The sequence below is a fragment of the Chinchilla lanigera genome, unplaced genomic scaffold (genome assembly GCF_000276665.1).
Source record: "Chinchilla lanigera isolate Chin_1 unplaced genomic scaffold, ChiLan1.0 scaffold00099, whole genome shotgun sequence".
Taxonomy (NCBI): Eukaryota; Metazoa; Chordata; class Mammalia; order Rodentia; family Chinchillidae; genus Chinchilla; species Chinchilla lanigera.
Window position 1 is genome coordinate 2,709,457 of NW_004955500.1, and position 13,931 is coordinate 2,723,387.

At 37.2% G+C, this 13,931-nt stretch overlaps 1 protein-coding gene across 1 annotated transcript in view; it reads right to left on the reverse strand.

The window, feature by feature from the left end:
• Adamts20 (ADAM metallopeptidase with thrombospondin type 1 motif, 20) overlaps window positions 1-13,931 on the reverse strand; it is a gene marked incomplete at its 5' end in the record, with an annotated part of 162,387 nt that overhangs the window by 21,176 nt on the left and 127,280 nt on the right. The window contains 5 exon segments of the mRNA XM_005406579.2: window positions 7,104-7,195; window positions 11,578-11,711; window positions 12,321-12,415; window positions 12,502-12,596; window positions 13,301-13,430. Of these exon segments, the coding sequence (XP_005406636.1) occupies window positions 7,104-7,195; window positions 11,578-11,711; window positions 12,321-12,415; window positions 12,502-12,596; window positions 13,301-13,430 (546 nt within the window).

Sequence of the window (13,931 nt, forward strand, 5' to 3'; positions counted from 1 at the left end):
CAATGTAACAACCACTGTTGATTTATATTAATTTGTCTTGAGACCCTGTATCACCTTGAATGTTCTTGCTTTGATTTGTTTATGTTCATGATACTGGTATGCTGCTACTGTTCTATTTTTTTGTTTGTTTGTGTCTTATATACTACTCTCTTTAAAATAAAAAATAAAAAAGAAATATTTTATTTATAATAATTGGCTTTCTGTTAAGATATTTCCTATGGGGAGGGTTCACTAATAAGGGGATTTTTTATTCTACTTGACAGTTAAACGATTGTATATCTATATCAATCTGCATAAATTTTGTTTATGTCTCCTTGACCAGACCTTACTCTATTCAATATGAAATGACAAAGAGAAGATTTCTGGAACTTGGTGACTTTTCCAAAGTGAGGGATTTGTAAGGCCTGGTGTTAGCAAATTGTCACCTGTCTAGATTATGTTGTCAATTTACTTTTTCCAAGCACGTCAATTATATGGTAGAAGTCATAGCTTAAAAGCTCGATGGGTTGTGAACAAAACTGACCAGTCCTGAGATGGGTTGTTCATTGGAGAATGAATAATTGCCATTTGAAAACTACCATTAACTCAGAAAAGGAGCCACATAGCACCAGACCACTGGCATTTCTGACGCTATTCAGGTATGTGTAACAGAAGTTCAACACAGGTAAGAGTGGCTGAGTGGGAAGCTCCCTCTTCTACCCAGGCCCTATGCACAGAGCCAAAGATCTACCCCGGGAATGTAGACACGGAATCCTCGGCACAGATCATTTCCACCTAAAAAGCACTGATACAAGAGGTTTATCAGTGGTGAGAGGGTAAGTCAGGAGGAATAAGGGCTGCTGCCCGACCAGCACCCTGTTCATAGATAAGAGCAGACTCCTGAGGAAGGCCATTATCTCTGCCGCCACATCCACAGTATTGGTGTATAGATTGTTCCTATGTGGAGCCACACAGGACCAAGTTGTAAAATCAAACTAGTTGTTCTTAAAGCGGTTGACGTGAGAATGAATAAAATATAGGGAACTTCAATGAAAAAGGTGCTACTCAAAACAAGAATTCAGGGATGTGCTGTTAAAAAAAAGGGTGGTAGCTCAATGAAACAAGTAGGAAAATGACAGAGAAAAGATGGAAGTCAACACAAAGGAGGAAGGAGTTAAGAAGGCCCCTTGCATAGTCTTTGCTGACCTCAAAGTCTGACCTACAGGTCTCAGTCTACTTGGAGCAGACTGAGAAGTAATTGATGCCCCCAAGATGTTGAAAGAATGAAAGAATTCTCTAGCAAACAGTGGAGGCCAAGAGCTGCGAATCAGCTCAGTGAGTCAGAGAAAGAGAATTGAAAAGCTGAGACTTAGGGGGAAAGATCAGGTTGATGGTGTAGGCCCAAGGTTGTACTCGCTGAGAGGCAAGGGCAGCACCCTACGGGGGAAATGGAATTCACTAAATCAGGCCATCCAGAAACTAAACGATTACACAAAAAGGAAACGATAACAAGAAGTATGGAAGAGGACCAGAAATTCAGTATCTGCAGCTGTTAAAATTTATCATCTAAACATCAATAGACTCCTAATTGAGTAGACATAAAGTGATCCACATTATGTATGTTACAGTAAAAGACAAGGGCAAAAAGAAAATCCTGGGCCAGGGATTTAGCTCAGTGGCACAGCGCCTGCCTGGCAAGCAAAAGGTCCTGAGTTCAATTCCAGGTACCAAAAAAAAGAAAGAAAATCTTAAATCACTAAGGGAGAGCTGATCACACACATGAAAATCCCAATAAGATAAAAAGATGACATCTACTATTTATCTAGAATGCAAGGGCCAATGGGAATGACATATTTAAAGTGCTGAAAAATAAAAAATGTAAATCAAGAATTTTATAACAAGCATTATCTTTCAAAAATGATGGCTAAATATATCAGCAGATAAACTGAGAGGATTTCTTACAAGCAGATTTGCTTCACAAAACATGCTCTTTATTTGGGGGTCCATTTATCTTTTTTTTGTGGTGCTAGGGAATTGAATCCAGGGTCTCACGCAGACAAGGCAAGCATGCTCCAGCTAAGCTACACCCTCATTCCAACACGACATACTAAAGCAAGTTCTTCAGCCTGAGACCAAATGATACCAAACATTAATACAAATCAGCATGAAACAACCACATAAAGCTGGTAAGAGCAATGATAGTTATAGGTAATTATAAATTATACCATAATTGCATTCCTTCACCTTTCCCCTCTTAACTGATTTAAAATCAATTACAGAAACCAATATGTGTGTGCTACTGACCTGAAATATGTAGAAATGTAATATATTTGAAAACAGCGGCACAAATGAGGTGGGTGAAAGCAAAGCTGTATTGGAGTAAGGAAATGACACCAGATGATACATCTCTAGGAAGAAATAAAGAGGCCAGAAATACTACAAAAGAAGGTTCATGTAACAAACTCTTTGAAAATGTACTAGGTCCCTTTTCATGCATATTCCCTAAAAGACAAAATTATGTAAGGTAATATAATATCCATACACCAATATAACATAAAATATATTGTAATATATGATATAACAATATATAGTCTACTGTACTTATAAATATATGACAAATACAATACAGTAAAAGGAAGAGGAAACAGGCCATGTTGTTGGTTCTTGTATCCATGGATTACGCATTCATGGGTTCAACCAACCATGGATCAAAAATATTTGAAAAAACACTGCTTATATAGAAAATGTACAGACTTTTTCCTTGTTATTATTTCTAAACAATATAGTAAAACAACTACTTACACAGTATTTACATTGTGTTAAGTATTATAAGCAATCTAGAGGTTATTTAAAGTGTATGATGTGAAATGCACAAGTTATGAGCAAATACCACATCATTTTATATAAAGGTGTTGAGCACCCACAAATTCTGATTTCCACGAAGAGTCCTGGAACCAATCTCCCACTGATATTGAGGGTACTTATATACGCAAGTACTGTTTCTGTGTGTCACTTCAAATATAGAAGCATTCACTAGCATAAGCCTGAAATAGATTCTCAAAAGAGAAATACTATAAGCCTTACAATAATAAAGAAAGCAATTTTTAAAATAATGAAATAAATTAAGACAAAGAAAATTTAATTTCATGGCTCCTCCTCACTGCTTTGAAGGAAGAAGACAGGTGAGATTGTAAAAAACAAAAATAATGCATATAACACCAGACATATCGATAACATTAAATAAACCAATCAAAAGGCAGAAAACCAGCAAAATAAATGATACTTTTAAGCCCCAGAGATATAAGCTGAAAGTAAGGATGCTGAGTGAGGTGTTCCAGGTAGGAAGATGGCAATTTCAAGCCTAACAGGCAACCTAGAAACGGACCTTGTCTCAAAAAGAAAGAAAAGAAAAGAAAAATGATTGTAGCTCAGTGCAAAGGCCCTGAAGTCAGTCCTTCGTATTGAAAAAAACAAGGTAATATACAGAAGGTTAACAGAAACTCTAAGACAGCGGGAATGACCATAGAAGACAGAGTTCAAAAGCAGGTAGAGTCAACTTAAAAATATATATTACTATTGACAAAGAGGCATAGTTTACAATGATAATGGGGTCAATTTATTAGGAAGTTATAATAATCATAAACAAATAATCATGCACAATAAAACTCCAAAATCAATGACACAAAACAAAGTACACAAAACAAGATCAAATGAACAATTCAACAAGAACAGTTAGGGTTTAGTGGACAGAGTAAAACAGAAGGTCCACAAGGACAGAGTAGAGGTGAGCATAGCCAACCAAGAAGGCCTGCCGGACATGAAGCACATGTCCCTCAGCGACAGAGCACACATTCTTCCCAAGCACACACAGACCCTCTTGAAGCTAAACCATATGCTACACCATAAAGCAAGCCTCAATAAATTTAAAAAGACCGCAATGATACAGAGTGTGTTTTCCAACTACAATGGAATGAAAGTAGAAATGGAAAACAGAAGGAAATTTAGGAAATTCACAAATATTTGGAAATTAAACACCAGACTCTTAAGTAACAGATGATTCAAAAAAGACATCACAAATGTCAGTAAAAAATACTTTTGCATGAATGAAAATAAACACAAAACTTCTGAGATGCAGCAGAACAAGGGCTTAAATTGAAATGTATTGCTATATATGCATATATTAAAAAAGAAAAAAATTCAAATTCAAAATCTAACTTCCACCTTAAGGTACTTGAAAAAGAACAGCCAATTACCTTACGGCAACAGAAGGAAAGAAATGATAATGAGAAGCATGAAAATACATGAAATAAAGAATTGAAACAGTAGAGCAAAGTGAACAGATCCCAATTTTTTTCAAAGAACCAACCTGGTAACACTTTGAGGGGAGGCAGAGAAGGTTTAGGGGGAGAAGGAGAGAGGAGAGGGGAGAATTAGAAAATCTGAATAGAACTGGATAATGAATAGAAATTGAAATAGTAATTAAATCAAATTTCAGAAAGAAAACCACAAGATCACATGATTTTACTCATGAATTCTACTAACCCTTAAAGAATAAAGTCCTCACAAACTCTTCCTAAAAAGTAGAAAAGGAAGAACTTCCCAACACATTCTATGAGGTATTTCCCTAATACAAGAAGGCATCACAATAGAAGAAAATGATAGAACAATACCTGTTATGTATATAGACGATAAATTAGCAAACTAAATCTAGAAGCACATGCAGTAAGAATGACACACCATAATTGAGTGAGGTTTATAATAGAAATAAAAGTTCAACACACAAAAGTCAATCAAGGAAAAATATTATAACCTAATCCAATAATGGACAAGAACCACAGGAACATCTTAACTAATACGGAAGAAGCATCTAAGGAAAATCCAACACCTCTTCATTAAAAACAACACTTAAACTAGAAATAGAAGGACACTTTCAAGGACATCACCAGAACAGCCATACTTACTATACTTAATAAGGAAGACCAAATGTTTTTTATTTCAAATCAGAACATAAGGACATCCAACACTGCACCAGCAAACATAGTAAATGTGAGACAATGAGGCAAGACAAAGGAAGAAGAGACACCAAGATCAAAAAAGAAGTAAAACTATTTTTAATTCCAGATGACATCCTTAATACGTTCAGAAAATACCCAGGAATCTAATAAAAACTATTACAACTAAGAACTAAATTCAGTAAGTTCACAGGATACACGATCAATCCATAAAAATATAGACAAAAATTGATCATTTGTTTGGGCTCCGGATTTGGAATTCTCTTTGCTGGATAATTCTTGACACTGAGCAAGGATCTTCTGCCCTGTTTTTTTCCTGGAGTAGCACACATGGCCTCACTCTTCTTTCATGGTGGTTTTTTAAATATTTAAAGATATTTATAACCTTTCATTCTTTTTTAGAATACTTTCTTTGTCTTCTTTAAATTCTCCTTTTTTAATCCTTAATGCTCTCTTCCTACTCCTAGCTAGATTAAAATCTATGTTTTACAGGCAGAAATGTAAAAGTGAGTATGATATTCCAGGGTCAGTTATAAATAAATTTCAGGGCTTAATAATTGTATAGTGTTTTGGTACTTTATGGTTTCATCTGGCCATTAAGAAATCCTTCTGTCCTCAGAGTCCATGGAAGTTGTGGTGTTGAAATACAACACCCAAGGGGGGAGGCTTTCACACAACGTTGCCAGGTTCTCCCAGAGTTTCCAAACTAAGTTAAAATTTGCACATTTATTCCAGTTAAATCTTTCTTATTCATTCAGCCTGTAGTTTTAATGACTCTTGATCCTCTCACGTTTTCTCTAATATAGAAAATGTCTTCCTTTTTTTTGCTTTTCGTTTTTTTTCCGGTACCGGGAATGGAACTCACGACCTCGCACATGCCAGGCAAGTGCTGTGCCGCTGAGCTAAACCCCCATCCTCGAAAATGTCTTCTAATCATAACGTAAATACAAGTTTTGTGTCATATGGTAAAACCGTGAGTGAGAAATTCCAAGAGGAGAGGGCCGAGGTAAACCAACAGGTATTTCTCTTCAAAATAAAATCAGTATATTAATTATCACCTCAGGTAGTAGATTTGATCCCGTCAGCCATGAATCTGCCCAACAAGATGTAGTCACGTGACTTACAATTCTCTACCTTATCTTAAACATAGTGTTTGTGTAGACTATATAAAATACCTCCTTAAAAGTGAGAGAGTAAACTTCTCCTAAGAACCACACTCTACCTCAGGAGTCCTGTAGAGGACAACAGGGTTATGTAGGGGGGATTCAGGAGATAAGGAATGAAAACAAGAACACAAACATGGAAAAGTACTGTCTGTACACGTCATAGACACTAGAATATAATTTTTGGAATGTGTATTAGCCAGTTTCATGCTACTACAATGAAATATTTGAGTGAATTAAATTTTTAAAGGGAAAAGGAATATCTTGGACCACAGTTTTGGAGGTTCAAGTCCAAGATTAGGGAGTCCCACATGTTCAGGCTCTGGTGTAGGCAGCATAGAGGAAAAATGTGTCCTGGCCAACGCTCAAACCACGAGCGAGAAAGCGGCAAGAGCTGAGTCCCACACTCCCTCTGCAGGGTGCCCCCCACCATCCCTTAAGGACTTCTCACTAGATTGGTCCTGCCTGCTAAGGGTTTGCAGCACCTCCAGTAGTCCACCCTGGGGACAAAGCCTTTCCCCGTGGACCTTTAGGTTACACGTATCTAAACTACATCAGGATGTCACAGACCCAGACAACCAAGGTAACTGCAGCTTGTAGCAGTGTGAGAAAGTCCCATGTTCCCGATCTGTTCCTTTACCATGTAGTGAACACCCATTCACTTCCACTGACTAAGTGAAAAGATTAAAAATATATTACAGAGGAGAAATAAGATCTGAAAACTCTAAACTTCTTGTTAATATCTTTCAAATAAACCCAGTTCTCCACTGTTTATCTATAATCACTGAAATAAAGTACAGATAGGAAGATACATATGTATATGTATTTAGGAAGTTACATGCATATATTCTTACATTTTTTGCAATAACGTGGTCAAGAAAGTAAATGAAGATAAATATTACCATTTTTTTCAAGGAGAAGGAAAAATAATCAAATAAATATGAAATACCTGTGGGCATCTGGCAGCACTATAGCAATCTCCAGCTGTGGCAAATGGAATTGCTTTTCCAGCTAATGTCTGGGAAAAGAGAAGATCTGTAGCTGGAAAATAAAAAATAATATTTTATAGCATTGAGACAACAATGCAACCATTATTATCAACTATGTAGTTTTCATGTTATTGTCTTAAGTATATTTGTATAATTAGTTCAAAAGTTTAAGAAAAGAAAATTTTAATAATTAGAGTCCACAAGATAAAACAGTGTTTCAATGAATACATTTTCTTTAATATAAAAATGTTCATCTCATAAATTGCCTTCAAAAATAATAGGTGCATCTGTAATTGAAACAGAAGCCTTAAAACTAAATAAATGCTTTATGACATAGCAAATACCTAAAATAAAAGAAGTAGGGTTGGGAGCAAAATTACTGAAGAAAAAATGATTTAAAAGTAAGATAAATTATCCCAAAGCGATATATGAGTACTTGTACGTTGCATATATGACGATTGACCTGGACAATCCAAAAACAGCAAGCAAAACATGTGCTACTTTCTTTGACTTATGTTATTACAATATTTATCCTTTTTATTCTTTTCATCTTGTTTTTGATTTTGCTCCCCCCAAAAATGGAGAAAGTTTGGAAAATCAAAATTTCCTGATTGGTAGTAACAGTTGAGAATCTACATAAACTATCAAAACTAGAATCATTGTTTCAAAAACAGGCTGGAAAGAATCCTTAAACTTAGCTCTTCCAATCATTTACCCATGCTTGAACCACTTAAATAATATCCTAACCAAATTATCCAGACAACGGTTCTCCTTTCCACGGAGTTGTTGTTTCAAATCATTTTACTTTTTGAGAACATGAAAGATCACATCATTCCCCACAATGACCCCGGTCCTCTGGGGCAATCTCCAAAGGTATCACTTCTGCAAATATCTACCTTATTCCATGGACAGGTAGCAAAACTAGGAGACATCCATGACAAGCCAGAACAAAAGAGTACCACGCAGTGAAAGCTGATTTTGTGCATCTCTTCCCAAATTCGTGTATGATGAAGTAGCATTGGTGGCTTATAATTGGCCATAGCGACAACATTCATGACATAGAAATTGACAAATACTGCAGTTCAGGTGCACTGTACTTACATATTAGGCTAGGGCAGAGCAGGGACACAACTTTCAAAGGGTGATCTACCTCCTCCAAAAGCATAATGATCGGCCAACAGCATCAGTTTCACAAACCAGTTATATAATGAAGACCCCCCGAACTTTGCTGAGCTCCAGTGCAAATATCACACTCCCGGAAGGCATCACTGTTGGATGACCCTCCAGTGTCTAACTTAACACATGCAAGCTAAAGGAATAAACTGCTTCTCCAAATTTATTTCCCCTGCTTTGTTTCCTGTCCCATTGAACTATATGCAACCATCCACTTGGTTATTCTGGAAATCTTTCTAAAGAGTCCATGTCATTGTTTCCCACATTCCTCCTGAAAGAAAATCCTCTACTTACCTCTTTAATATTTTTCAAATAGCTCTCTTGGTTGACCCATTACCCCATCATAATTTGATGACAGCAGGGAGAGTGTTGAGCCCATCACTTTATTCCTGAATTACATTTGATTTCTATGTTTTTTTTTCATAGATATCACAATGGGGATCTCTGTAGCTGGTATACATTTCTCTTCAAAGCCTGCTCCAAGGGAACTTCTCTCATAAGCTACTGTCCCTCAGGCTCTACTCAAATTATGGGTAGACAAACTGGATAACTTTTATGGTCTGATATCACAAAGATGCTTCTCCCTCCCGTGACTCTGTTCATGCTTTTCCTTCTCCCTGAAACTACTTTTTCCCACCTTGGTTAATTTGAATTTATCTTCAAAATTATTTAGAATAGCTGTCCCTAGAAGCTCCTTGAGGAAAGTGAAGACTTCTAATTCAAGAAATGGTGACTTCCCACTTGTTTTATGTTGGGCATTCTTAGATATTGAGAACACAACAGTGATGGAAAAGAGGCGAATGGAAACGAAACCCTACCAGAGAGTGAGAAGTAATGAAGAAGATTTTGGAGTGTGTTAGGGGTGATCGCCGCTATGATTAAAAAAAGTACAGCAGAGAAGTGGATTTTGAAGAAAGGGGTCGAACTTACTAAGAAGGTAAATTTCAGCAGTGGCCCTCAAAGATGAATGAGTAAACCACATGGAGAAATTTGGGTGAGTGTTGCAGGATGGTGGAATAGTAAGGGCAAAGGCCTGCTGTTTAAGGAACAGCAAAGACCGAGTGTGTGTGGAGCACAGTATGCAAGGAGAGTGGGAAGAAGGCACTGGGGAGATCTTGTGGAATTTTGTTGATCAATGAAATAATTCTTGATTTCATTGAGTTAGATGAGAAATGTCCATAAAGTTTTGAACAGAGTTCAGAATTAAAAGATTAAATGGAATAATGTACAAGACACGGCACACCATATAACTGATGAGGTCACTCTGGCTTATCTGTTGAGAAGAGATGTGGGGTCAGAAGCAGGGCGGGTGGAGTGGTACTCTGCCAGAATCACAGCTGTGAGGTGGACTTGGACCAAGTGTTAGTCAGTGAGCTAGTATGAGATTTGCCATATATTTTAAACACTTCAGGATGTCATAACAAAATTCCACAGACTGGGCAGCTTAACCCCCAGACATCTATTTCTCACAGTCTTGAAGGCTGGAAGTCTGAGATCAAAGAGGCAGCATGGTTAGGTTCTGGTGAGGGTTGTTTTACTGACTGACTTCCAAATGGCCGCCATACTGCTTATATTTACATGACAGAGAGGAAGCTCTGGTATCTCTTCCTCTTTCTAAAGGGCACTCACCCCCTTTTCACGTTCCATCTTCATGATTTCATTTAAATCTAAATATATCCCAAATTCCCTTCTCCAAATACCATCATATTAGATGTTAAGGATTCAATATATAACTTTTGGGGAAGCACAATTCAGCCCATTGTAGTATGCATGATAAAAATTCATCTCATAATTTGGTGATGGACTTTATATGTTTGTAGAAGAAAGGGAGAAATGAAAGATATTGCTATAGGTATGCCTACAGGAATGCACCACCACATCCTGCACCGAACATTCAATGCTAGGGAAGATAAAGAATAGTTACCCAAATTGAGAAAAAGTAAGAAGGAGAAGAGAAAGAGTAGCCAAGAAAGGCACACAACCTTGGCGATGTGGTGACCAGGAAGTCAGCTATTGCTACTTTATCATGTAAGATGAAAGACAAGCGTTTATTATTGGATTTTGAGATGTGGAGGTCACTTACAACTTTGATAAAGTCTGTTTCCTGGGAGTAATATGAAGAAACCAACTTGAGTGATTTCAGTACAGGGTGGGGGAAGAGAAATTGGAGAGTGGAAATAATAACTCCTTTAAGGAATTCTGCTATGAAGAAACACAGAGAAATTAGACAGTTGCTGGAAGGGAAGAGAGTTGAAAAACTTTGTTCATAGTTATAATAGAAGAGGTAAGAGCAGATTTTTCTGTGCAGCATATACATGACTTAGCAAAGAAGAATTAATGATGCAGGAGAGATCAAAATTTGTTGAAATAGTGTTCTTGAGTAGATACAAGGAATGAACCAAAGGTACAAGCAGGGGAGTTTGCTTTAGATGAGAATATGAATAACTCAACTACAGCAAATAAAAGAGGTGCCAAGGCACATAGGTAAAAAGTCCAGTGGGTGGGCAGATGTGGTGGTTGGAACTTGTGCAAATTCTCTTCCAATTGTTCTTATTTTCTCAGTGACATGGGAATAAGATCATCAGCAGTGAAAGGAGTGGAGATGTTAAGATTTCAGAAAATGAAAAGTAGAGAAGTTGATTGGCATGCAGGGAAGTGGAAGTGGGACTGCACTGGAGAAATGCAACAGGATTGCTTCTTGGTAGCAACAAGGGTCCTCGTAGCACTTGTAATTGTGCCTTTAGTATGATACCAATCAGAGTTACCCATAGTGATGTTCACCTGTAGTGCTATAATCCAAGGCAGGAGGACCACTGGAGCCCAAGATTTCAACACCAGCCTGGGCAATATAGTAAGACCCCATCTCACAAAAGATAATAAATAAAAAGAAAATGAGACTGCTCAGATGGTCTGTGCATGGCTTGCCACACTCAGTTTCATAGCATAGGTGTGTAACTGGTGAAAAGTTTAATTTCATCAAGACTTGTTTCTTTACCATATAAGTTTGAAGAAGGAAAGAGAAAGGAGTTAAACATATGTGTATTTGATGTTGTATATTCAGGCCCAACCCAATGACTGGTAGTAGGGAAGCTTTATTTGATAAAATGAATGGCAGCTGAATTAACTATAAATGAGCTACTGAATGTGGATTATATAATAATAAAATAATAACCCTGGCAATGTATATACCACTATATTGCTAGATTTTCAATAGAAAGTGCAGGGGTTTTTTTGTTTTAAAAATAGAGATTTCACACTTACTTCTAACTTGCATGGAAGTGAGATCAATTCTTATTTTGCTGAAAACAGTGTAGCCAGCTGCCCCGTAGTCATTTTTACATTTGCAGTCTTTCCTCCTACTTCCATTAAAAGGACATTCATATGGATTTTGTAGTCTGTAACAACATTGGAATATTTTTAGTATTAGCTATAGCCATTAGGCTTTAATGTGCATGAATGGTAAACTTCAGAAGTGAGAAAGTAAAGGATCACTCTTACTCTTCCATATCATAGTGTCAACCAGGCAAGTAAAAAAGTAGCAAGCTGGGCATGGTGGTGCATGCTGGTAACCCCAGCACTCTGGGAGGCTGAAGCAGGAGGACTGCAAGTTCAAGCCCAACTCAGTTACTCACTAAAGCAATTTTTCTTTTTCTACCCCACGACCCTCCTGTCCCTTTCTTTCCCCTCCATTTGAGCCCCTTCTCCATCTCTAAAAGTCACCTCGTTTCCTGTCACTTCTCCTTTAACTCATGATTTCATTAGGTTTCTCATATAAGAGAAGATATGTGGAATTTAACTTTCTGAATCTGGGTCACTTCACTTAACATAATGGATTCTAGTTCCATACATTTTCCTGTAAATGACAAGATTTAATCCCATATGGCTGAATAATACTCCACTTCTACATGTACCACATTGTCTTTATCCATGTACCTGTTGACAGGCATCTAAGCTACTTAATTTGAAGAGTTCTAAAAATACACAGGACAAAACACAGCTAATACCTAAATCCATATACTTCAGAAAAGTTGTCTTCTTCACCTTTGGCCAGTGATAAGTATTCCTTGGGGTTCTCCGAGTGCATGCCCACACAGTGGATCTAAACAAAAAGTGCAAACATCAGGAAAATTTTTACCAAAGACAACTGCCAATGTTAAACGCAACTAGGAACTGTTTTCATAATACCTTTATTATTCTCCCCTTGATGTTAAGGTAATAATCACCATCCTTGGTAATATTGTTTTTAACTTGGATATCTTTGCAGGTGGTAAAGGATTTACCTTCAAAGACAAGTTAACACTCTTTATTAGTGCTGAGGAAATCACAAACACAGCATGAACTTACTCATAAACATTGCTATAATGTTATGGTTGGTACACTGTGTCAACTTGGGGAGTCTAGAGGTTTGGCTAAATGACTCAGTAGTTCTACATCTTGGGATAAAAAAGACTTGCCCTTACCCTTCTGAGATGTTGTTCATTGTGTCAATTTTAAAAGTTTAAAAGGTTAACTATGTGAGTCAATAGAGAGCCAGGGTGCTTACTTTATATTCATCCTGAGCCTGGGCAAGAGGAGGGCACGGAGATAATGTGAGTGCTACACACCACCTGAGTGGAGGTAGTCTACTTACAATACAAGGGAGGGAAAGAGACTTACTCTGTGACTCCTCCCTTTTGCTTTTGTTGATTTGCTGTCTTCCACTGCCGTAAATGGTTGCCCTCTGCCATGTGCCACCCTGCCTTAGAGCCAGCCAAATATACATTAAAACCTCCACAGACTGTGAGCTAAGTAAACCTTTCCTTCCTTAATTTTGATTGTCAAATATTTTGTCTCAACAACAACAAAAAAAACCAAGACATATACTCTGCAGATCTAATGTTTCACATTGCACAGTAGTTGACTGCTGTGCATATTTTTTCATATTTTAACTGAAACTTCACTGGAACGCTGAGAGACTAGAGAGACTCTGAATTCTTTTACTTACAATCACTGACATAACATTTTTTTTGAGCATCAGGTTTTAAATGCTTTAGACACAAGTCACTGGGCCAACCGTTGTCCTCCAGGCATTCTACTCTCCTCTCTGTTGTCCCAGCTCCGCAAGTCACTGAGCACTGTGAACAGAGCAAAATTTGCAGTCAAAACGTTTAACAGGTAATAAGTCTGGCAAATTCACACTTTCTCGTCTCAATCTAGCCTCTTTCAGGGTCAAAACTGAGGATCAGTCATGACTAGAATGGCTCAAGATGCAAACATACACAGGAGACTGGACAGAAGGAAAACATCACTTAGGCACAAGCTTAATTCTATTCTGTCTTAGTTACTAGCTTCTCTTCATGTATTTTTGTAGTCATATCAATAATACATTGTAAATACTTAATAAGCATTAATTAATGATGGTTATTAAGACTACTAATGGTTTTTCTCTTTTTAGATATGCTAAGTTTGCAAAGTGATACTTATTCTTTCAGCAATTAAAATCAGAGGAGAATATAGTTCAGAAAAACATTCATCACTCCTATGCTTGAGATTTATTTACTTCTTCATTTAACCAATTTTTAAGTACCTATAAAGTACAAGCCACTATTCATGGCTTTGTAAGGAGCAGAGCTAAG